The 25,610-nt window shown below is 39.4% G+C and overlaps 3 protein-coding genes across 6 annotated transcripts; 1 reads left to right on the top strand and 2 right to left on the bottom strand.

Annotated features, from left to right (window-relative positions):
* Window positions 1–3,986: 3,986 nt before the first annotated feature.
* On the bottom strand, window positions 3,987–13,734 carry LOC129733145 (zinc finger RNA-binding protein). Of its 3 annotated transcripts, none has more exons than XM_055694757.1 (9): window positions 13,512–13,734; window positions 12,010–12,179; window positions 11,112–11,592; window positions 9,984–11,050; window positions 9,691–9,918; window positions 7,243–7,358; window positions 5,543–5,638; window positions 5,129–5,480; window positions 3,987–5,061 (listed from the first exon to the last, which is right to left on the bottom strand). In XM_055694757.1, the coding sequence occupies exons 1-9, from the start codon at window positions 13,559–13,561 to the stop codon at window positions 4,970–4,972; spliced, it is 2,652 nt and encodes an 883-aa protein (XP_055550732.1). In that variant the 5' UTR covers window positions 13,562–13,734; the 3' UTR covers window positions 3,987–4,969. The 3 variants fall into 3 exon arrangements, with proteins under 3 accessions (XP_055550732.1, XP_055550731.1, XP_055550730.1); XM_055694756.1 differs by lacking the exon at window positions 13,512–13,734 and having other exon boundaries at window positions 3,987–4,872; window positions 4,946–5,061; window positions 12,010–12,373; XM_055694755.1 differs by lacking the exon at window positions 13,512–13,734 and having other exon boundaries at window positions 12,010–12,372.
* Window positions 13,735–15,387: 1,653 nt separating this feature from the next.
* On the top strand, window positions 15,388–17,956 carry LOC129733148 (uncharacterized). Of its 2 annotated transcripts, none has more exons than XM_055694764.1 (3): window positions 15,388–15,440; window positions 15,584–17,317; window positions 17,380–17,956. In XM_055694764.1, exons 2-3 carry the CDS (start codon window positions 15,622–15,624, stop codon window positions 17,508–17,510), a joined length of 1,827 nt encoding a protein of 608 aa, XP_055550739.1. In that variant the 5' UTR covers window positions 15,388–15,440; window positions 15,584–15,621; the 3' UTR covers window positions 17,511–17,956. The 2 variants fall into 2 exon arrangements, with proteins under 2 accessions (XP_055550739.1, XP_055550738.1); XM_055694763.1 differs by having other exon boundaries at window positions 15,419–15,553; window positions 15,610–17,317.
* A 1,184-nt stretch (window positions 17,957–19,140) lies between these two features.
* Window positions 19,141–21,129, bottom strand: LOC129733150 (DET1 homolog). The gene is made up of 2 exons (XM_055694766.1): window positions 20,625–21,129; window positions 19,141–20,562 (listed from the first exon to the last, which is right to left on the bottom strand). Exons 1-2 carry the CDS (start codon window positions 21,036–21,038, stop codon window positions 19,267–19,269), a joined length of 1,710 nt encoding a protein of 569 aa, XP_055550741.1. The 5' UTR covers window positions 21,039–21,129; the 3' UTR covers window positions 19,141–19,266.
* Window positions 21,130–25,610: the final 4,481 nt, after the last annotated feature.

The raw sequence follows: 25,610 nt of genomic DNA, 5'->3' as shown, positions 1-25,610 counted from the left end.
CTCGTATCCAGCTGCACAGCTGTTGTGTTCAGTGTTGTGCACTCTCCGTTCGGCACACTGTTCCGCCTTTCTCTCTTCAACAAACGCGCGCGCAAGGCACACGCTGCTCAACTGTCAGTTATTCTGCTCGGAGAAATTACTTGAGAGTGGGGTAAAACGGTAGACTGGATAGAGAAAAGTACTTCACGAATGATTGCGCACATTTATGAATAACTTGATTGAAAATTTAGTAAAATTTCGACGTAGTACCTACTTACGCAGTTTTTCACTATTATGGGAGACATTCTACGAAATATAGAATTAATATGTTATGTTGAAAGGGATGAATTGGTGAAAGTCGATGAAAGCTTGAACACTCGCGTATAATGAACCAATCATGTGCGAGACTGCTTTGCACAGACGTCAAGAATTAGACTTAAAGGATAGCCTTGCTGTTACACTCTACTATTGGAACACGCGGCCAACTGGGTCCTAAAGCATATGTATCATTTGAAAGAGATGCTTTTTTCGAGCAAAACGTGATTTTTTAAATTTTTTATTCATTGTCCTTCGAGTTTTTAATAAATAAAAAACTGCTCGAAGTGTCTTAAATGACAGTTCGCCCATGTACGGTATACACGCTCGTAACTAATAACTCATGAACTGAGCAACTCTGACTCAGTTCAGAACGATGTTCGTAGACGTCAAAAAATGAGTAGAAGTCCTTTTTGATTTTAAGTAACTTTGACTCACTTTTTGGGTTCCCTTCGTATAACTTCTTTCTGAGTAACGTCGCATATGACGACGTCCATTTTGAAAGGTGATTATGATGTGCTTCAGTTTGTAACATATGTTTTTTAATTGTGTGCGCCTCAGAAGGCATTCTAACTGTTTACTTTTATCACAAGGTAATTATTGCTGAACATGTGGTGTCGTTTATTGGCCGTGGCGGATTTCTAGCCAGTAATGAAACTGAACTGTACCCAAAAAAATGAGTAATGTAGTACTCAAATTTTGAGTAATAATGACTCATTTTAAAGACGTCTAGTGTTACTCAGTTTTGAGTATTTGTGGAGTTACTCAATTTAAGAGTTGTTCCACTTTTTACGAAACTGCGTCAAATGTTACTCATTTTAGAGTTATCATTTACGAGCGTGTATATAAGCGAAATGTCATTGAGGGCATTTCGAGCTGTTTTTTTATTATTCATTAAAAAATTGAAGGACAACGATAAACATATTTTTTTAAATCACGTTTTGCCCAGAAAATGACACTCTTTCAGCTGATACATAAAAATTAGGAAACTGTGTAAAACTTTAAGACCCACCTGTTGTACAGGACAGTAGGGAACCTGAATGAAAAATAAAAACTTGATGTTAGGAATGAACAGCTTAAAGCACTTTTTTGCAACTCAGAAAATGCAGAGAACTTTCGAAATGAAAAAAAAAGACCAATTATTCTACTTTGACTTTGACTGCTTAGGGCACCAAGAGCTCGCCGATCAGCCTTTCACCGAGAGCTCTTCAATTATCCTCTTTTAATGTCCAGAGCCCTTGAAGCGACCCCAGATGCCATTTTGAAATCCAAAGTAGAAACTTCCAGTTTCTGGAAATTAGCCAAAAATGATCAAATGTTACTTAATATAGGTATTTCCGTAACCGGGATGATATTCAGAGGCTATAAATCGACCCCATTTGCCATTTTGAATCTTTTCAGGGCCCCACATAATTTCAAGTCATTTTATTTCGGAAACCCTCAGTAGAAAAATTCGTCGACTTCTTCAAATGAGCAGATGAGGAGTCTGCATGTTGAATTCTCGAAATTTATCGAGGATTTGTCGCAAGGTGAGCATTCATTCAGTCCGTGGGTGGGCGTTCCTCTCAAAAACCACATTGGTATTCGCCAACATAGGTTTCCTACAACGGTCTCAGCCGTTGGAACAGGATGCGGGACTACAGTCCGGGCGGTGGTATTTTTGTAGATCAGTAAAATTGAACAGTCAATCAACTGAATGGGGCTGGGAGGGAGTGACCGACCATTCTCATTGTACAAGTTTTAGTGATTCAATACTTTTTCAATGATTAATAACGGCGCCGGCCTTTACGGCATTACGTAAAACCGAGCGATGGGTATGTGTATTACGGTTCTATCGATGCGCGACCAACTTTGTCTAGGAAGCATCTAAATGATCTCTACCCCATCGTGAGAAAGCATACAGATTCGTTCCAAGTGAGGTGGTGGTGGTGGTGGTGGTGATGAGAAGCCTAAAGCCTGTAAAACACTCTTTGACCAAGCGTCGAATATTTGGCACTTTTTGACAGATAAAAATTTGGTCAAAGATAATTGTGCGTCACTCTCCAATTTTAACATGGGTAAACACGGGCAAACAACCATAATGTCAAATAAATTTGACCATTATGTCAGAAGGTCAAATATTTGACCATTAGACAAAGAGTGTACTACAGGCTTAAGAATGAACCAAAGCTTAAGTCTATAAATAATAAAAAACGGCCTTCTCCTATAACAAGATTCAAACCCACGACCCATCTGCTTATCAAAACCTCTGTAACCTTGCGGCTACCAGCTCCTCTGTGGATACCCCTTAACGTAGATGAACACATCTTTGGGATCTCAGTGAAAAAAGTATTCGATTGGATATGAAACCAAACAGTAGATGCCCTACCCGGATATGAAGAGCACTGTCAGTCGTTGCCATCCAGGGTAAAACAGGTCTCGTCGTCCATCACCACCTCCACGTCGCGATTTGCCGGGAAAATCGACTTGACTATCTTACTCAGACCTACGGCAGAGTCATTGTTTGCAGATCCAAGACCAGTGGACGGAACTGCCGGTTTCTGACATGTATGTTCATGTTCGCCAGGTACTTTTTCACTGTTTGGCCGGTTGCACCGACCTCCTGGTCAAGCACACGCAGCGATGTAGCCACTTTTTCCTCGGTTTTCCTCTTTAGCATCCTTTGGAGCTTTTTGTCGCTCTGGGTCGTCGGCCATCCGAAACCGGGCTTTTTTTCAATGCTCTGTTTGTTTTCCAATAGTGCCAAGATGTTATAGATGCCGGAACAAGCGTATCCGGTGGTGTCCACGAACTGCCGCAAGATGTCCGTTCTCGACGCGACGGGGTACCGTTCTATGAACCCGCACATTTCTAAAAGGAGTAGCTTCACTGTTCTAGAGTTCGACTGATAAAGCTGTCAATTTTTTTTCTGCTAACTCATGGATTACTATGATTGATGCTGCATGGGTAGTTTCGTTAATGCGTGGGAAGGTAAACCCATGATAAATCGGCATTTTTTGTCCATTTTTTTACCGCAAACGTTGCACGGTTTTCCTTCCGCGCTTTTCAAAAATGCTCCCAGCTGGTCCCGAGGTACGATGCTGGCCCAACAAGCCAGTCGTCGTAGGTTCTAGTCTCGGCTCGAGAGGACTATTAGGATCAGTAAGATCGTAGCGCTAGCCCCGCAATTGTCCTGTACACTAAACAGGTGGCTGCGAAGTAAACAGTTCCGAATCGGAATGTAACACAAAGGCTTTGCTTTAAATTAAGAATGCTTTTTCGGAAAGGTATTGATGATTACAAATATTTTCAAATCCAAATCAAACCGTTTTCGCTATAAAAATATTTGTAATCATAAATACCTTTCCAACATAGCCTTTTTAAATAACTTCTATCTATGCAAAATATCAGACAAATCAAAAATGTTCGATTGAATTGATTGTCCTGTGGAATTGCACTAGAAGATATAAAGTTTCGTACCAAAAAAGTTCATTTTTTCGCACTAGCATTGATGCTTTAATGTTAACAGCGCTGTTTCGTCGTTAGAGAATTCCTCTAACGACGAAACAGCGGATAAACATAAGTGAACTTTGAGTGAGTTATTTGTTTTTTGACGCGGTCTTTGTAGTTATAAAGAGGGTTATGTGAGTTATCACAAACGATAAAGCGCAGGGCCTTTGTTTCGGATCCGTGGTTACCAATTAACGCCATCGTTTGTCCGAAGAAAATACTTCAAATTTGTTTATTTCATACTCACTAGTGCATGGATTCGTCGAACGACGTTTTACCTATCAACAATTTGATGGTTGTAAAATGTTTATGCTTTCATTTCAATTGTTGGAATACCTAACGTTTCTATGTTGGATTGGCCTTTTCAGCTCAACCACAGATTTTGTAAAATTTGCATGTAGTACAAGTGTGTGTGTGTGTGGATTGGATAATTCTATCTGTACTTGATACTCTCTTCTAATACATCTTCTCAGTTTGGAAAACTGTGTTAGTAGACGCTCGCTAGTTCTTTCCATACGTACCTACTGTAGGATAGTTTTCGATACACATGTTGCCCTTCATACGCTTGACAGTAAACACCTTAGTATGTGTTTACGTAAGTATTTTTTTGTTCATATACCGTTTATAAGAGGATTTTCTTGCTTGATTTCAAATTTTAGTTGTTAATTTCGGTTAGATGAATTTTAAGTTAGAATAAAATACATTCATACAGTTGCTGTGTTTTCGCTGATCAAAAATTTTGATAGTCTAAAGTTAGTCTTAGTTTTCATTTCTAAAGGTTCCGGACTAAAGGAGATGTTGCAATTAGGTAGAGAAAAAACGCCGGAGAATTATAAATTGACATTCAATGATTTAGCCCATTTTCATTGCTATACGCGGTTACGGATGACTGTCGGTAGAGAGGTGAAGATATAATTTTGTGGTTGTTATTTCTCCTATCGCTCGAATATTGCATTTCAATTAAGAGGTCAACATATTGATTAATATCGCTTAAAGACACCGTGTTATAATGTTTCAAATCTGATTTCCTCGTGTAATTTAATACATATTATCGTGATGGATTAATTGTAATTGTTTTGAATCCATAATCTATAATTTTTTAAACTTCTTTTCTCATTTTATGTTACGTGTATGTTAAAATTTTAGCAGAGCAAGTACCTACCTTATCAACGAGAAATCTAAACATCTACTTTCCGCTTTCGGTTTCCATGTCTATGACGGCGTTATTGGTGCCTCCATCGCCCTTGTTTTCCTCCTTTTTGACCATTTTCCCATCGGCTGGAATGACATAAGGTGAATTAGATCAGCTGCTTGTGTTCGTTACTAGAGTTAAAATTGCGGTTACCTTCACTGTCAGCTCCCTCGGTTCCGGAGCGCCTGCGCTTGCGGTTGAAACGCCAATTGCGATTTCCGACGAACTTTGGCGGTGGAAGAGGCTCCATTCCGAGCACCTTATGGATCTGCCGAAAAGCAATAAACCGAAGGAACATCTGAGCGGATACGGTAATATCCTCGCGCTGTTGTTTGCTCAATCCTGCCAAAGCATCTTCGTGTTCCTTTTCACATGGATCCAGGATACCGGGACCATTGACCAGTACGGACGAAGCGATCGCTTCCATGACGCGACGCATGCATTCTCCAGGAGTTAGCGGACAGCCGGCCGAGGAGATAATCTTCTCGATCAGCAGTTCCATAGCCTGTGTACAAGAAACATATCATTAGCTATAATTATGTCTCACACGTCATGTATTGGTCCTACCCATTGAGAAATGTGTCCCCAGATCGGAATTCTCTGGCAAAGGTCACGCATGATTCTCATAATCATCACACAAGATTGCAGTCCAGTTGCTCTAGCCTTGATGATACAAACGAAATAGCAACAATTTATTAGCCAAACTCTGTAGTCAACTTTTATCAACAAAAGCTAATCATACTAAATCTACTTTGGTATTGTCCTCACTACCAAATTTCAAACCAAAACAAATGGCTTTGCTTGGGATCTTTTTTATGCTTCACTCACATACACACGATTGGGTTACTTTTGTCATTTCTTGTTGTGTTTGTTTTACACACCGGTGCTTTGGTCTTAGCTAGGAGATATAAATTTACGCAACTATTATAAATAGGATTATTTGAAAACCAAAAAAGAAAATTTTGCCCTAATTGACGCACACAGCTTTTGCTTGGATGAGAGTTGTAGTGTTTTTCTAAAACTACCTACCGAAAGACGACGAATTGATCTCTAGTGAAAACATTCTAGAAAATATAACACAACTATCGATATGAATAAAATGTGTTAACTATTATATGGGTACTGTGGGTTTGGGTAATTTAACTCCTTTGGCAAATATTGATGGGGTGGATTGATTGAATACCCAACAATAATCATTTCGAAAAACTGATGACTATCAGCATAAAAAACTAATGAATGTTTAAGGAGATATGTAATAAACTCTTAAATTTGAACTTTGGCTCCATCGGATACACTTTTTGTGTGACGGTATCTTAAAATGGGAACATTTCTTCGGAAAGCTTGGTTTCTTATCCCGATTAAAAAAATAAAAAAAAAGTTCCTGTTATTAGAAAATATTGTGTTCTATAATTGTTTATAACTGATGGCCTAAACGGCATAAAATGTGACGATAGATATAATTTAAAAAAAAATCCAGGGAAGATTTTGTGGGGCAAACGTGTTGTTGAATGTGATTGCTATTGTAAACGCGAAAATATGAGATCAAAAGAGGTAAATTGTATGCGTCCAGGAAACTCTAGCTCTGAAAATAACGAAACCTACTTTTAGATCTAGGGTAAAAAATGGATCAAAGGTTCACTATTTTCATCAGTCGAAGAATACGGGCCAAACTTCTCAAACAAACTTCTGAATTTTGATCAATATTGACAATTTCAATGACGGGAACGCATACTCTGAATAGATGTCTTCCGAATATATGAAATACCGTTCATCACGGAACAATTTTTGAATTAACATAAGTTAAAAAAAATTACCGAAATTGTAATTATTTTTCGGGTGCAAAAGAAAACCCACAAAAATTGATGGATTCTTCGATTGTCAGCAAACTTTACATTTGGGAAAAAAATAAAATGTCCTACTTTTGTTCGGTATACGGACGGTCAAATATTGTTGTCCCAAAGCCAAAAATACAGGACCGTCATTAAAGATCTGTTGGTAAATGGTTATTTGCCTCCAATAAACTAACAAAAACTTTTTCACTTTTTGCTTGGGGAGTACCCTCGTTCCTACAATGAAGAAAAAATAAACCTAATTCAAATCTAAGCTACGTTTTCTTGTTTTTTTTTGGTATTGTTATACCAGAATACTTTTAATTGTACAAAGAATGAAATCAGACGAAGAAAAGAAAAACTGTATTACGATTAAAACTGAAAGGAATATAGTTGGTAGGTAGGTATATAGGAAGTAGTAGTTGTGAACACACAAACCTGGAACCACTTCGCGTGTCTCAGTGCAGCGAGCGCCTGGAGACAAGGCTCCCGTGGCAGTAAATCTTCCGAGCTCGGGGCGACCTGCTCGGGGGCCGTAGCGGTACTGTTAGCTTCTATTATCGTTCCGGATTGATTGGAGTATTTGTACGTTTCGTTTGTTGGTTGGAAAAGTTTGAAAAGGGTTGTTCCGGCGAGTGTTTTGAGAGTTGAAATTTGTTTCGTTTTTTTTTGGTTCCAGAAAAGATAACAAATAAAAAAAGAAGTGAATCAGTTCAAATTGACAGGGTGTTTGACCATTGCTCTTTTGCTACTGGGAGCACAAAAGACAAATCACTCGAGAAGTTTTTTTTATTCATGTTTACTGTGCTTCAGGATCAATGATAGTCATCTGTTGGCAGGGACGGTAAAAATTAGACTTGGCTTTGCAGTTCCTCGCAACCAGGCGACAACTACCATTAATCAGTTCATTGGTTGTGAGAAAAACAATGTTTACACACGTTTAGATGGTCAAAAATCCTGTTTTTGTTTTGTTCTATTTGGGTGTGGGTTTTTCGGTAGTTGAGGGTTGTTGTGCAATCACGTTTGTTAAGTTATATCAGTTTTGTAGGGGCTAGATTTATGTACACCTAGCTAATCCATTAAGCACAGCACGTTCTCTTGGTTTCTTGTTTGATATTTGAAAGGTATCAAATCTATAGAGCCCATCGTCAATGCATCATTTTCGAAACACCAACGTGGATGTCATCTAGGAACTAATTGCTTCTTTAGCAGAGGAAATATGCAATAGTGTGTAGAAAGAATCCTTGACCAACGTGTAAGTTGTGTGTGAAATATTCGAAGCAGCCGATGACATCCAGATTGCTTGTTTTTCCTCTGTGCACTGCTCTCGGTGTATGGTCGTGGTTGCACTTCGTAATTTGCCTCGGTTGTATGCTATACGCCTTATCTATAATGGTTTCCTTCTTGGTAATAGTTTGAGTAGAACAAAGTATCCTTCGTTAAAAACTACTAATGATGCTTGGAGGGCGCAGGAAGCAAGATAAAGTTGTCGGATATGGTAGATTGCTGCGCTCCGATCCGTTTTATCTTGCTTTCATCAAAATGAAGATCCGGTTTCTTCCGTCAGATATTTTGTTCTCCAACGATTCAACAATACATCGCGAAAAATAGCTTAACCAACGTACGAATCCTGCCACGCCGCCGAGAAACTGCGTTTGTACAAGATAAAAAATATATAGGCGACGTCTATCCGCAGTTCTATGCAACGTGAGATTAACAGTGTCGGTGTTCTGCATGGCAAGATATCGATTAAACTGTTTTGTTCGCTGTTTGGACGGTCGTTTCTTCCGTGCAAATCGCCTGTTAAATTTACCATTTACGTTATCACACACCCACGTGTTCACTATTCAGAACCGGGGTTCAGTGGCATTCTATCATTCTGTACACTTCAGACGGCGCAAATGGAGTCTATTTTGTTTATTTTGGGAACACAGAACTTTAGAAATGCATCGTTTGATCTAAGCTGGATTTGGCATTGAAAATCAGAAGTTTGTGTTTGCGTAAGTTTCTCAACCAGAACTCGTTATGCTTTCATGTAGGTGCCGTCTTTTGAACCCTTTTCAGCAATGATTTAGTGCAGTAATGTTAAAAAAATCGTTGAAAATAATTTACTATTCAAGAGTTTTCGTTTATCGCGTCTCCTGAAAAATTTACGCAATGGCACATGTACCACTTTTGCTCTCAACGGCAATACAAACCCTATAGTATAAACCCTATAGTAGAAGCAAACTCTATTTTACTCATACAGTATATGGAATAGGTTGTGAATCTTCCCAACGAATGAAATACTCTCGCTGTTAGAAGAGGTACGACACATTTCCACGTTATTAATATTAATACGTCTTTTCATTAGCTAGCCCTCGAGTTCGCAAGATATCATATCTTAATTGTAATTTGTAATTCATCAATCCGTCAGAAAGTGAAACTTTTGCTCTTAAAAGTTTCCCCAACAATATAGACTCCGTTTGCGCAACCACCTCAAGCACACACACACAGCGCATTGAAAAAAACATCAAGAAACTGTGACGTATTCTCATATTTCTTTCATCTCAGCAAATCGTAATTTGTATGATTTCGAAACACCAATTTCACAAGATTCCTGACCATCAATGAAATCGTTTTAGTGCCCTGTCTGAAAATGGAATTAAACCCGAATAAAACTAACCGAAGATCGCATGACTTTTGTTTTGTGTTTTTTTTTCTTCTTTGAACTGCACAGAGTGGCAATATATCATTGAAACTGGTAGCTCGAAATCGTGATTTGTCTTCTGGCCGATAGTACAGATTAACAATTACAGATATATATATATATATAGAGAGGAGGAGCAAATGGGCAGAAAGTAAAACATAGCTTTCTTTTCGGAAGACGGAACCACCGGAACTTACCTTCACGCAGCAGTGGCGAAGTGAGCGAGATTTTTACCGTTATTGTTGCATCCGTTACCATGACGGCACCCTCAACCGGAGCCATTGTGACTGTGTACTTGTGCTCCTCGGTAACTTTCTTCAGTTGAATCGGTAACTCAGTAACTACGCGCTTCAAGAGTGAAGTCGTCGGTTTCTCCGCGCATAGTACGACCAAATGAACGGTATTGTCACCGTGTAAGAGCAGCCCTTCAAAACACATAATTATAAACATAGTTCAACAACTTATCAATCCAAAAAACCAGGACCCTAACCTTTTGCAAGTAATCCAACGCGCATAACACCCTTCAGCAAACGGACGCTGCCGCCTTCCGTTTCTTTGTGGAAGGATATCATCTGGTTTGCATCCGGCTTGTTCTGTTCCTCCTTGCCATCCTTCTTTTCCGGCTCGGATTCCTTCTTTTCCTCCTTGCCTCCACCGGTCATAGCATCCGACACAAGCTTCAGCGCACGCTCCGTGTGTGAAACAATGCGTTGAATGGTTTGAAGTTCTTCCTCCTTGGGATAAATTTCGGCATGACGAGCAACAACATGACGATCGTCCGAAGATTCCGGACGACGTCCGGGTAGCATGCCGAAGAACGGATGTCGCCCGAACTGACGCATTCCGTGTTCGCCATCGTCTAGCTCGGCTTCAGCCATTCGACGACGATTCCAGTATTCTTCTTGCAAAGCCTGACGGTGAGCTCGAGCTTCGGCCATTTTCTTCTGCTTAAGAGTAGGCTTAACATCTACGAACAGATCTGGTTGAACCTTTTTCTTATACTGCAAACGATGACGACGACCCTTCATGTGCATTTCTTTTGCGTTCGGATCGTTGAACTTGCACTCACACAGCTTACAGTTGAAACTAACAAGTTTGCCCTCATCGTCCATGATCTCCTCAATGTATTCACTGCCCACGGGTTTAACCGATTCGTCGTGTTCATCAGATTCACCATCCTTCTTCTCGTCGGTATTTGGTGCAGGGTCACACGCTGGGATCGGTTTTCCGAGCTTAGTATGCAATTTAACCACTTTTTGATGTTTGGCACCGCGTACATGAGCCGCGTATGCATCATTTCCTGTGCACGTTACATCACATAGCTCACAATGCAAGCTGTTCGGTGGTCTAACTGGAGTCGCAGTTCCTGGCTCCGTAGCTTGCTTCAGGAGCAGTTCACGCTTCTTGTGCTTTTGACCCTCAAGATGTTCACGATAGGTCTGTGGCCCTGCACAGCTAATTTTGCATACGTCACAATAGTGAATGGGCTGTGGCTTCGGTGGAGCCTTCGCACGAGGTCTGTTGAATGGGTGCATTCCCATAGGAACCTTTTTGTAACTGAAAAAATACAAGAGCATTAGTTACGTTTTGCCGCTGAGTGTTATTTAATGAAATGTACCCTTGCCAACCGCCGCCCTGACCCTGTTGACCTCCAACAGCGTTGTTGGTTTTGTTATTTTGCTGCTGAGCGACATACATGGTGGCAGCGCTGTATAGAGCCGATTCGTAGCCCGAGTAGGTGTTGGTGTTCTGAGCAACGGGTTGTGCCGCTGCAGCCGCTTTAGGTGCACTGTTTACGGTGGTCACGGTTTGAGAGTAGCCGCTGGTTTGCGGTACGTAGGCCTGCGCTTGTCCACCGTACTGGGTAGCAGGCTTGGCCGTCTGAATTGTGGCTCTTGTCGGTTGAGCTGTGTACGTGGCCTGGGTAGCTGGCTGGAAGTTGATTACCTTGGCGGTACCGGCTCCGGTGGTGTCGTATCCGGTCGGGGCCGCAGTGTAACCGGCCGCAGCTCCCGCTTGCTGGTAGTATGTCTTACTAGTGTCGTAGGTCTGTGTGGTACGGCCGTAGCCGTAGTCGTAAGTTGCCGCTGTTGCAGTCGCTGAAATCCCAAGAATACAGTGAAACATGGACAAAAACATAAAAATATGATACAAATATAGAAACTTTAATCGAAATGAAATAGTTCAAAATATTATAGCTAGTATATTACAATTGTTATTATGCACCTTTCTATATTAAACGAACTCGTAAATTTTGCTGTGTGCCAAATCTAGACAATTTGATGTACTATAATCTTTAAAAAAAACTGCTTAAATTATAAATCTTAGCTTTTTAATAACTAAATCGAAATATCTAGGTATAGACGAATTTTCTAATCAAACTAGCTACGCTCCATTGTCGAGATTTCGGTAGATATTATAACCCTGTCAAAAAAGTGTATTGACCTCGATACAATGGCACGTCGTTAGGCAGAGGTGAAAGAACGGAATGCACCGCTACAAAGTAGAATACTTACTCGCGTAAGTTCCGGGAGTAGCCGCTGTTTGGTAGGCCTGGTCGTATCCGGCGGGGCGCGCTGTCGCGGCCGCTGCTGTTCCGTAAGATGCTGCTGCTGACGGTGCGGCCGCTGTCGCTACTGCATAACCGGTTTGCGTTGTCGGGTAAGCTGTTCCGGTGGCCGTGGTACTGCAGGACACAATCGTCGTCGTCGATACCGGGGAGGAACAGAACACAACAAACATTAATATAACAGCGATTTTCACCGGTTTTAGACACTAATTTAAAACAACGGCAGCTCCTCCGGTTTCGCCGAGGCAGGATCAAACAAAAACGCATCCAACCAGGCAAGTTGCGGAGCCGCAAAAAGAGATCGATCGATTTTTCACCTTCTGGAGCAGACCGTCTTCAGGATATGTGAAAAACGCCGTGTCTCAGGCAGCCATTACGAATGAACAGAGAGCGAAAGAGGTCGCCGGTCTCCAAGCGAATGCTCTCTTGACTTTCTCATCAACTCATTTCTCAAACGGTGTTTAATATGGCAATTTTTTTTAAAGTTTTCTTTTTGCAGACTTTTCGTTCAATTTCTCGCCAAACATTTGAAAAGGGCCCATGTGCCATATGTAAACAAGCCACAATTTCACGTTTTTTGACGAATACAAGCTTAATCTGCCCATACAAATAAGATTTGTTGATTAAAAAAACTTCTTTGATCAACAAATCTCATTTGTAGGGATAGATTACGCTTGTATTAATCACAAAATGAGAAAATTCGGCTTGTTTACAAATGGCACATGGGCCCTTTTCACATGTTTGGCGAGATTTTTGTTTGTAAAACTGATAATTTGCTAACCTCCAATACTTACTAGCAAAAAATAAACTTCTTAGTAGACTGGAAGAGAGTAAGTTTTTCTTTGCAGAACGTAATTCAATGCTTTTTTTTATTCAGTCCTGTTCAACTTAAAAATAGAAATTATCTAAGAGAGGTATGTCATCGTAGGTACCCGAAACTAAGTTAAATCTCTCCATTGTTCCTTGCGAAAGTAACTTTTTTGATAGCTATTTTCACTCTATTTGCATGATTTTGAACAGTTGCTTAAAAGTAAGGTATATAATATACGAGGGAAAAACTTACATTTCGTTTTCTAAATGTGGGAAATACTACACAATAACATTGTGGTAAACGAAAAAAATGATCATACCATTTGTGGAATCTATCGAAGTTAACTAAAGTTTTCCATACGGTTTTTCCAAAATAATCATTGTTAAATAACTACCGCACAGACTCACTCCCGTGAAATGCCTCTCTAGTTTATCTCACTATCTCAAACTCACTTCAATGTCACCACGACGCAGCCTTCTGCTGCAGCCGCTACCGAATGTTCGCGGAAGGGTAAAATTTTCCACTATGCAGATTTTACCGGAGCATTTTCCCAGTCGGAAAATACACCCCCGAACGGAATTCCACCGCTTTGGGTGTCCCGTGCACTTTGGACATACTTTGAACGTAAATTCACTTACCCGTATTGCGTTGCACCGTGCGGAAATCCGAAATAATTGTTAGTAGCCATACTTTTCAACACATCGACTACCGTCCACTCTCCTGCAACTGTGCGGTGAGAACGGATGAGATGATGAAACTCAACTATAGAAAAGTCACTTCACAAGTTTCACCATACGATGCGGAACTGCTTTGCTTTTTTCACTCGAACGCACGCATCAGTGATTGGACGCGTCTCGCTTCAGTATGGTGAAAAACCGAAAACGCGAGCTGACTGAAAGTTGGGGATGACGTTTGTGATGTCAAATTCGTCTGGTGACAGTGCTGGCAGGTTATTGATACTGTAATCTCACCACCTTGCAGTATACAGCGTATGAAGCGTAATCTGCGTACACGGCGTACACCAAGTGAAATTTAAAAGAAAATATGTCAAATCTAGTGTCAGATTATATTACATATAAGCAACCCGAAATGTAACATTTCACTAGCCATTAAGCTTTTGACTAGTGTGTAAAGAAAGCACTAGATCACATCTCTCTTGAAATGTGATTAAAGTGTAAAAATGTTTTCATTACCCTTCGAATTCAGAATTATCGAAACCATGGCGAAGATTTGAAATGGACGTTTTACCCATGATGAGTAAAACATATGGTGTACGGTTTGTCCAAAAAGTAGGCGCGGGGTGAGGAAACGATTTTTCGCTTCGGAGGGTTGGAGTCAAAGCATCACTTTGCAACAAGAAGGAACTTTTCCTTGTTTATTTATGTATCCTTCCTCACTAACAAGAAAAATGTCTCAATTTTTACCGTATAACTTGTTAGGTGCTTTTGAGAGGTCCATATATGTATAGCAAGGTATGTAGCATTGCCACACTTACAATTTAAATACTAGATGTATTTAATGATATATTTAACGATACGAAAATTTGTGTGGCAGTGGTTGTTCACAAACAAACTCTTTCTCAGAATTTGTTTTCATTATTGCCGATTCTGCTTTCTAGTATACCGTTATACCACAGACAAACAGACGTACCACTCGTGGGGGAAAGCTGGATACATCATAGTTTTACCCATAGATCTTTCCATGCATGATATGAAAATTGAAAATGGGATACATTAACTATTGTCAAAATAACTGCAACAGTTTTCAGCTACTGAAAAATTAGCTCCCGTCTAGATGCGGTATGTTTCCCAATCCGTATCATATTTTCAGTTCGCTTATTTTTCGCTTCCCCTGCTGCACACATTATCTGCCCTAATGAACTGAAAAATTAGTTTCTCACTTTTAATATTTGGTGATGGTTGACGAGCTGCCAACGTCACTGGCACTAGAAAAATGTGCAGTTTACCCTCATCTCATGTTGATTCGGGCAAAACCACCCAAAAAAAGCCTTGGTGCTACATTCCGATTCGGAACTTGACCTTCTGTTTTATACACAGACTTCGCAGCCGACTGTTTAGTGTATAGGACAATTGTGGGGCTAGCGCTTCGATCCTACTGACACTAACAGTCTCTCCCGAGCCGAAACTCGTATAGTCGTATCTACGACAACTGGCTTGTTAGGCTAGCATCGTACCTCGAGACCATCTGGGAGGTTATTTGAATCAACTTAATTTCCATGTGATAGTGAATCATCATCAAAATAATTGGCATTTCAAGTCTAAAGTGCACCATATTACTAAATATATTTGCCATTGATTTTGTTATGCTTTGTGTTTATTCGATTCAAGAGATCGGCATTTCACATTGAAATGTTCGATAAGTAGCGAAATTTCAGCCGCAAATCACTCTATATCAACTTGCAAATTCTTTACCGTGTACACAGCATGGATGTAATCACTGATTACCTAAAAGTGAATCACTCATCGGAAGTCCCTTGGAAAAATCTTCAAATTTTTCTAAACCTTTTGCTCTGGCATCTCTGCCACTTTCAGCCTTTTTCCGCCACGGTACAGATCCGAGAGAACGACGGAGTATCTGTTATCCTTTGTAGTCAATTTTTACAGTTATTGTACTGACTAGAAGATCTCAGATACAAGGGTTCAGCACATTATCCAATTTGGCAAGTTTTCCTTTTATTATTCATTATTAGATTCTGGCACTTCTATATCGTAGCAGATATTGAGAACGATGCCGCATCCTACAAGCACACAATCGGATGGCATCTTCGGTCAGCTGCCATCACAGCAAGCCAGTAGCATTATGGCACAACAAAAGTTACTTTTACAACACCGGGATGTCGAATATTTTTATGCCTACGTGGCCGAAGCTGAGTTTTCCAGTGTGGGACATTGGATTACGCTGGAGCCGGACAAAACATTAAGCTTGGAAAATCTCCGAGGATATTACACGACATGTTTTGGTATCAAATACAAAAAAGTTGTCAGCGACACTCAGGTTGAAAATTGTTACGTACGATACCAAAATGGGTTTTTCCGATTCCCAGCCGGCCTCGATATGAATAACACTAGGTTTATCGCTTATTACTACAATGATGTAAATGACGTGAATGCTTTCATGGCTTTGGCCGATGCCGACGACCGAGGTCCAGGAACGGTCCCTACCATGGACTTTGAAAAAACTCAGAAAAATGATTCAACGTTTCTGCATCGAACGATGAATAATTTTGATATGGCTAACGTACTGCAGTGTGGAGCTCAAAGTACTCCGAAGTCGGCGAGAGCTCCCGCTGCAATTGCATCCCTAATTGAAAATGTGTCATCTACGTCCGATGTAATTTTCAATGAAAAAACAATAGAAGTTATTTCAGTCCATGATTCACAATCGATTGTGACACAGAAACCACCGCCTCCGTTGTGTTCACCGCAATATGCTACTACTTCAACCGCAGTGAATCCGGGACCATTCGGAATTAAAGCGAAACTTGGGCCTAGCGTTTCCTCAACATCAGATCTAGAGTGCCAAGGCAAACAGTTTAAACATTACACTAGGGTTAAACAAGAACCGATTAGTATTGATGACTCCAGTCTTTGTCAGAACGACCAAAAACCTGTTATGGTGAAAGTTGTAACTGCTCCTAAAAGTAAGAATATGTTAAACCGTTATCAAGCCAATCGCGCACAGAAACCATTAAATATCAACGAAAAAACGCCGCTCAAAATTACCGTTAAAAGGCAAGGTCGCCAAACATTACGTGACACCAAGATAATTAAAATTGAGGATGAAAAAGGGCGCACAACTGCACTTTTGACTAGACGCAAATGCCTTGGAAACTCGATGGCGCCACGTGAAACCAATAAACGCCGATACGAATCAGATGAGGATTTCCAAGCCCAAACAGTCCAAAAACGTCGCAAATTCAACCTTCAACCGCAACAATTTCATCAACCGGTGGAACCGACTGCTATCTATGACGATTACTATCGCACGTTGAATATCTTATTAGTTGGTTTCCGCACAAGTCCACCCGTAATTCATGAGACAACAACCTATTTCAGCGAATTTGGTGTTGTCACGAATCTTCAGCTGTATACTTTGGAGAATCGTAATAGTATTCCAGAGTTATACGCGTTCATGAAAATCCGTACTGATAATGCCGTATCGTTGTTTGCCGATCGACACCTGTATAATGGCTCTGTTATCTACGCAATTCGAGTCGACGGTACTCGATTGCCATCGCGCGTGAGCTGCAAAACTTGCGACTATCAAGGATTGAACGTGGCCTATCTTAACTATCACATAGAAGGCGTGGCTCATCAAACAAGACTTCAAAAGCGGCTGAAATCGCTTGCAGGTACGGCAGGTAATGTGTACCGGGATAGTTATTATCGCATCACGTACGACGAATTGTATGTACAATATCCAAGTAAGTATACGCTTCGCTCTGATAAAATTTGCATTGTGCTCATTTGTCAATCTATGATTTAGACGATGCCGTCCAGGAAATTGTTCGCAACAACTACTGGAAACGAGAGCCCAACGTAATCGGTGACTATAGAACGGCTGTTGTTACACAATCAAATTTACTCTACAAAATTGAAAAGGGTCGTGACTACTGAAATTCGATCTTTTTTGCAGTAATTCTTTTTATAACAGAAACAAAAATGTTGATCGTACGTCTTTAATAGATATTGAACTAAATGTTATCGAATTGCAGAGCATAGAGGCATTGAATGCCATTCGCATTATGGTTGCTAAGAAAACCAGAACAGTGTTCAACACCGAATCAAAGCTTACTACAACACAAGAATATTTTTCCACTTAAGGTGACACTCATCACTGCTTATGGAATGCTACCAGAACTAAGCAAAGAAATGGTGATTGTTGCGAAACGCGAATTATCGTCTCGCCATCGATAGAAAAAAGATACGAATCAGCTTTCAAGAAACACAATGAAAGTCATCGGAAAGAGATACGGTGGATGTTGTTATATTTATACTAATGTTACTTGGTTCTGTTAACTAAATTGTTAAATGATCATAATACATCCGCGTTCGAATATTTATTGCTGTCTTCTGCATATTTTTATCAATTAAATTCCTATGACCAACTTAGCAACATTAGAAAAAATAGATTTTCGAGCAGGAATACTTTGTTTCACAATTAAAGTAAACTCCGTGAAAGCTCGCGCGGTCGCCACAGAAGCACAGCTGATTTCAAAGTTTGATTACTAATTGGAGTGCTTTCAATAAAATATAGAACGGATAAAAATTCTATAGTACGTAGGCCACGCGCTGACCTCATCCTCTTTTTTATGCCACTGAAAAATTTCTAGTCCTAGCAGGCCAATTCTTGTTTCCGGCTGTTATTAAGGTGAATCGGGACGTGGTCGCGATCAACTCGAATTTTGCAATCTAATTTTTTCTTGATTTATGAAGACTACGTACATGAAACTTTGATCAATTGTTTTCACAACTGTTGCATGTCTGAAGTAGCAATTTGAGTGCTGTTTATTTAGTGGAAGCCGAATTTTTTACGATCAAAATACAGAAGTAAAAAGAACTCTAACCTCAAAATTGTATAGGAAAAGGCCACAATCCCGTTTCACCTTAAGGGATAGGTTGTTTGAAAAGTTTGTTTTAATGATTGTAAAAGTTGGAAGTTACCCTAAAAATTGCGGTGACAGATAGACTTTTATACATGGGTTTATTCTCAGGCTCCCCCTCCCTACTTCGACCCTTGGTATATTGGAGATGGCGAATTAATCCCAAATTAGCCATCTTTGGTGGTTCTTTGTGCCACTTTATTAGCTCAAATCCTTCACGGTCGAGCAATTACGAAATGTGCAGTCACAAGCTCAAAAACAAACTCGCTAAACATGTGAAAAGGGCCCATGTGCCATATGTAAACAAGCCACAATTTCACGTTTTTCAATGAATACAAGCTTATTTTACTCGTACAAATAAGATTTTTTGATAAAGAGTGAATTCTTTTATCAATAAATCTTATTGGTAAGAGCAGATTCCGCTTGTATTGATCAAAAAACGAGAAAATTTGGCTTGTTTACATAAGGCACATGAGCCCTTTTCACATGTTTGGCGAGAAATAAACTAATTTTGACCAGAAGCCATTGGTCGATCGTAGCTGACGTAAAGCCAGAGATCGAAGATATTTTAAGTATTTTCTTTCAAAGATATTATTCATAAACGGAATATGAAAAAGCGTTCTCGAAACAATTTTATTTTTCTCCATTAAAATCTTGTGCATCGATTTTATTCTCTTTTTTTATTTTCACAATAAAACGTCCTATTGAATGCTTTTCTGCGTCCAATACTGTTGAAGTCACATTAAATTTAAAATTAAAAAACTAAACCATCACCTCTGCAGCCGTGCGCCCGCATGTCTTATGTGAAAGTTAGCAATATAATCGGTGTTTATTCGCTGAACACTTATCGCAAACGGCTCCGTCGGGTGAAAAGTAAACGCTACCAATCTTCGCGAGCTGGAACTAGCCTGTTGATTCTGTACCCCGGCGTAGATCCGGAACTTCAAAAGGCCTGAATCGCGGGCGAAGAATCTGATCGGAAACTCTGCACACGCTTTGGGCCGTTCCATTGCTGAAACCCATTTGTCGTCGTAACTGAACAAACTTAAATCCAGGTAGGGTGAGCTGCTGTAACTTTGGGCACTGATTGGCAACTGTGCTAAGATACGTTTGGTCGCTTCTTGCACGCCTCCCCCGCGAGCACCGATCATTGTTTGCTTGAAGCGCTGATGAATCAGATTACTATATATGTTGTTACTCGGCGAACAGGTGAACTGCGTCTGGTGGGCAAGATTGGCATTCCGGAAGCTGTCGCAAAAGTTTTCATATAAATATAACAAGTCCTGCGATTGATTGCCATATATTCCTATGATTCGATTCTTCCAAATATGATATATCACAAACATGGAACTATGATTATTGGGTTCTATTGTTTTCAGTGTTACCACGTCTTCACTAGCGTATTTAATCAATAAATGGTCATCATCCAGCAGTTGCATCTTCCACATACGAAGGTTTCTGTATTCGTCAAAACGCCGATAAAATTTCCTCAACGCCAGTTTATCTTCCTCCGTGTCTACTTTAACCTTAGCCTGGTGAAACAAAAAAACCAACATTCGATGTTTCAAACTGTTTATTGTTGGCTCTCGAAAAGCTCGCAGATTTGTGTTGCTTCCTGATCGACCACCAGTCGTTCCAATGCAATACAGATAACTTTCATCAGGGCAGCAAAACCTCCCAATGGTTCGTTCCATGATAAAGGTCCCTTCGGCTATCGAGTAAATGTACACAGTTTGGTGTTGAATTGAGAGGATCGCCAGTGTATCGTTATACAGATAAACACCCTGGTTATGCGATAGAATTATTTTGTCCACTTTGAAATCTTTCGAGTCTGAAATGCGGCCATTGTGAAGGTCTATTATATACAAGGTGAAATCCTCTAGTGGACAGCTGGCCGTTGGCTTTATTGCCTCATTATTTGTGTATAACTCGTAGAAATGTGGCCTGTTTTCCTCCGGAATAAACACCGCAGCTCCGATAATCACATACCGCCCGTCATTGGTGAACAAGCTACATTCGCGGTTCAGCTGCTTTTCATTGTTTTCCATATTAACAATATGTCTTAGCTGGAACCACGTTAAACCAAATAGTAACAACGGAACCAATAAAGACGAAATCGTTCACCTACCTTAAATAGTCTATCAAAAATCTGACTCCTTATATCGTAACTTCTCCCCCCAGTGCCATCGTTCATTATTAACTCCGTATCTTCACTTTCTTGAAACAGGCTAGCTGCCGCCGAGCAACCCATATACTGATATATTTCCAGCGAAGCTTGATCCGATGAGAAGGCAATCAGAAGGCGTCCATCTGGACTGAACTTTCGAAGATAACACGGTGGTTTTTCGACGTTTACTACAGTGAGATTGGGATAGACATTCTGATAAAACTCTCGAACCGAATGCTGCGGGGACTTTACGCTTAAGCCCATCTCTCGATAGCGCAGTCGATGCACGATGTTCTGCGACCGCAATCGACGAAATTTGATGCGTTCTGAGCAGACAATTTCCGTTGGGTCGCAACTGGAAGCTGTCGTGGTCATTTTGCTAGCAGAAAACTGTAGTTTGAAATATTTTTGATAACAGAATGTATGCACACGAAAGTAGCATAACGACAGCACAACCTGACAACAATCGTGCGAAGGATGCGAATAAAAACAAAACATGAATACTAGCGGGTTCGACGTTTGATGTCGAAAATTTGCTCTAATCCGCTGCAAAAAAAAAAAATTTCAAAGGGAAATAACTTTAGTACACTGGAAATAATTTCTACGCTCATAAAGCAATCCACAAAACCGTTGCGATCAGCTGATGTCAGTTTTTTTTTTCAACTTTTGGCAGCCGATGGTATGTACGAACAATCGCAACTTGGATACAATCCGGATCGAGAAGCGTGAAAAACAAACGTTGTTCGATCGGTTGCCCCAGACATGCAGGCATGTCTACCCGAAAAAAAAATTTCCGATGTATTTTGCGGTGAGAACAGTAAATGCACAATGTTTTTTATTGTAACCATAAAAAACATGGTGTTTTTACTGTAAGCTTGCACACGTTTTTTGTTATTACCATGTTTTAACAACGTTTTTTGTTGTTGAATCTATCACTGACAATAATTTTACCATGAAAAACATCGTCAGTGACTTCTAAATGTATGGGAAAAGTGCCTGGAAAAATACTGTTAAGATACATAACAACCCCCCTTTTTCATGGTAAAAATGGTAAAAACAATTTATTGTTCTGGACAATGATATTTAATGTAAAAATGATGTATTTATAATGAAAAACATAGTTAAATTATGGTAAAATTATGTACAATTACAGCAACTTTTGAGGTTTTTTTGATGTTATTTTTTTCGGGTAAGCCCAACAAACCACTGTGTGTGTGTGTGTGTTTTAAGCTATACCACGGCGGGTATTTTCATTACCCTTCTGTGCTTATACAAAACGAAAACCCACAGTGTTCCAAATAAAATAACCCTTCGGCAGCTTCGACAAACACCGACTCGAATGTTCCCGATTTCGTGAATGCACCTCGGAAGGCCGCTTGCTTACACGTGTTTTCTCAAACGCTTTATTTTTGCAAAAGTACGTATGAAAAAGAAAACATTGCAGGTGATTGTATGCGATAGATACCATCAAGTTATCCAATATCATAGAATCCTCATAGCATTATGATCTCATCGTGGCGACTAATGCTTTTGTGCTCCCTGAAACAGTAAGCCCTGTATTCAGAATCGCTAGATGGGATTTTTTCCATCGCGACTCACTGCAGGGTGTGGCTTCGCTTTCTCAACAAACAACTTTGGGGATTTATGGCTTGGCTTTATGGCTACTTTTACAAATCAGTTGAAACCAAAAATCAAAATGATCCCTAATTTGGTTCAAATTAATAAAGAAGGAAATTCTAACGAGAAAAAATGTCCAAATGCCCAAACAACCTAATGGTTGTAGGACGCCTTCAATTAAAAGACAAGAGACAAGAGACTTATGATGAAACTTAATCCAAATTTATCTGTCAGATTAGTTTAAATTGCCTGAAAAAGTTAAAACAAAGTTTATGAAAAATGATTTCAAAATTTTTCTTTAGAAACCGAGGGGTAAGACAGTGAGTAAATTTGAGGTTTTCCGAGTTTTTCTGAGAAAATCTGAAAAAAAGCGCAAATCTTAGCAACACTCGTGTCTCTGAATATCCATCCTTTCTCCTTTGAATATCCATTCCTTTTTCCCACCGCAAATATACACATGAATGTTGCTCGGTCCCACCATTCATATATATTTCTTGCTCTCAAGGTATATCAAAGATGTGAATCATCTAAATGAATTTCGGAGTAATATTGAGCAAATTAGAGTAACTTCCAAGCATAAGAGTAACTTAGATGAAGGTGAGTAAATTTGAGTTTTTCTGAGAAAACGGGAAAAACAAAGAGCAAATCTGAGTAACTTCGTGTCTCTGAATATCCAGCTGAATATCGCTCACACCGCTTTTATATTTTCCTTGTTCTCAAGTTAATCGAAGATGTGAATCATCTTGATATTTCGGAGTAATATTAAGTAAATTAGAGTTACTTCCAAGCATAAGAGTAACCCAGATAAAAGCTGTCTTGCCTCTCGATAGAAACTTAAAAATACTGCGAACTAGTGAAAACTAGTGAAATCCTAATTCTTGAAATGTTCTCAACATGTTTGAAGAATCTTTCCAAAATAATTCGATTCCCGATCAGTTTGACGATCTTTTCGAGCTGGAAATTTTCTCGACTCAGCATTGGGGTACGATGTATCGTTGTACTTATCTTACAACATTCGAAATGTGGCAAACACGATGTCGATAAAGAATTCTCTCAACTAATCTAGCTGATCGAGGCCGCTATTAGCCCTCCAGGCTAGTGTGCGATATTGTTATGGTTGTTACGACTCTAAAAACCAGGATATCTGAAGAATTTTTCTAATAAGCCAATATTATTTTTTTTTTGCAGATTCTCTTGGTTCTCTTGGTGTGATGGGTAAAAAGATGCTAATATGTGGACAAACTCTTAGAATTTTGATATTTGGCCTCAAAACAAAATGGCGTCGAAAAAAACACAAAAATTACCGGTTTCTCAAAAATTCAAAATGGCGCCATTGTTGCCCCTTAAGTTAAAATATGTTCAACCTCGGGGAAATTTGGTTTTGCATAAAAATACACAAAAAATTATATATAGAAGCCAAGGCAGAAAAAAAGTCAATTTTTGTTGCACTGTGTAATCTTATGTCGAATTCGTTTTCGCGGTGTAGCTACACTCGGAATACACTTTTCACCCCGTAAATGTTTTTTTTTTCACTTTCCGGATTATACCTCTTTTGTCTCTGACCGAGGGACAAGGCAGCTTTTATCTGAGTTGCTTTTATGCTTGGAAGTAACTCTAATTTACTCAATATTACTCCGAAATGTCCAGATGATTCACATCTTCGATTACCTTGAGAACAAGAAAAAATATATGAGCGGTGAGACCAAGCAACATTCATATTTATATTCGCGGTGGGGAAAAAGTTTAAGGATGGATATTCAGAGACACGAGAGTTACTTAGATTTGCTCTTTATTTTAACGTTTTCTCAGAAAACACGGAAAAACTCGAATTTACTCACTTTTATCCGAGTTACTCTTTTGCTTGGGAGTTACTCTAATTTACTCAATATTGCTCCGAAATTCTCAGAAGATTCAACGGTGGGACCGAGCAACATTCATGTGTATATTTAAGGTGGGAAAAAAGCTATAAATATAAATATTCAGAGACACGAGAGTTACTCAGATTTGCTCTTTATTTTTTAAGGTTTTCTCAGAAAAACTCAAATTTACTCACTGTCTTACCTCTCGTCTCTGACTCCTTTTTTTCTGTCCCGGACTACACCCAAATTGAGCAGATTGTACTTTTGGGAGTTACCAACACATTCGCACGTATGTGTCAAAACTGATTTTTTGACGTGGGTCTACCTCTTTGTTTACTATACTATACTGGGATATATTCTGTAAAATGGGAAATGAAACTGGCAAATGTTGCGTCAGATTTCAAACCTTAATAACAGCATAACCACATGATGGATAACAATAACCAATATGTTGTTGGATAGATAAAATGTATAACAATTTTGTAATATGCTAGTTATCACTCTAATTTCATTGCTAAGCGGTAAAATTGATGAAAAGTTTCAATGACAAATTTACGCGAATAATGAACCAATTACATGCGAGCATTCCTAGCACAGACGACGTGAATGGACACCATCCGTTCCCTGTGATATTCTCTGTATCAATATCGAAAGAAAAATTGACAGAGCCTCCCCGTCCCAAAAGGTCAATTTGTTTTTGCTTCTATGAGCTTAGATCAATATGATGTCTCGAAGGTAAAAGTTTTCCAAAAAGTTTGAAACAATCCCCATTCTTGAACAATTTCTAAACCTGCTTTCAGAACCTAATAAAAACTGAGGTCTTGAAAGAAAACCAGAACCGCAGGTCTCTCGTCGTCTATTATTGCAGCGGTACTCTTCTATTCGTACATTTCAGCGGTACACTTCTATTCGTACTGCAGCGGTATTATTCGTATTGCAGTGGTACACTTTTATTCGTATATTTCTTTACGTGTGTAATCGAGGAAAACTGCAATGCTGCTGTTGATGGTGATTGAAAGTTTATCTCATAAATATGATTACCATAAATTACTCAACAAGAATTGTAAACTTTTGCACCGGATATTTATTTAATTTTATCTTCGATATTCACTAAATATTCGTGACCGGATAGTATCGAAAGAGTAAATTCCTAAATATATACATTTATAGCAGAGTAAGAGCCTGCGAATGCTTGTGAATTTTTTGTAAGACTAAGACTCATTCAGAATCTCTTTTTACATTTCAAAATTGTTAGATGATATATTATTATTCTAAGCTTTACCATAATAAACGTATATTAGCTGTCTTCGTAATACAGCGAATTTAGTTGTAGGCAAATGAAAAAAATTGTCAAGCAAAAAACAAAAATGTAATTGTAGATTGTTACGATTTTTTGCTGGAACTTGTTAATAATTTTGTTTAAAATATCTTCTTATGTTTCCAATTTATGAACCTTTGTAAGGGCTTCCAT

This window comes from Wyeomyia smithii, chromosome 3 (genome assembly GCF_029784165.1).
Source record: "Wyeomyia smithii strain HCP4-BCI-WySm-NY-G18 chromosome 3, ASM2978416v1, whole genome shotgun sequence".
Classification (NCBI taxonomy): Eukaryota; Metazoa; Arthropoda; class Insecta; order Diptera; family Culicidae; genus Wyeomyia; species Wyeomyia smithii.
This window is presented reverse-complemented; position numbering and strand designations above follow the sequence as displayed.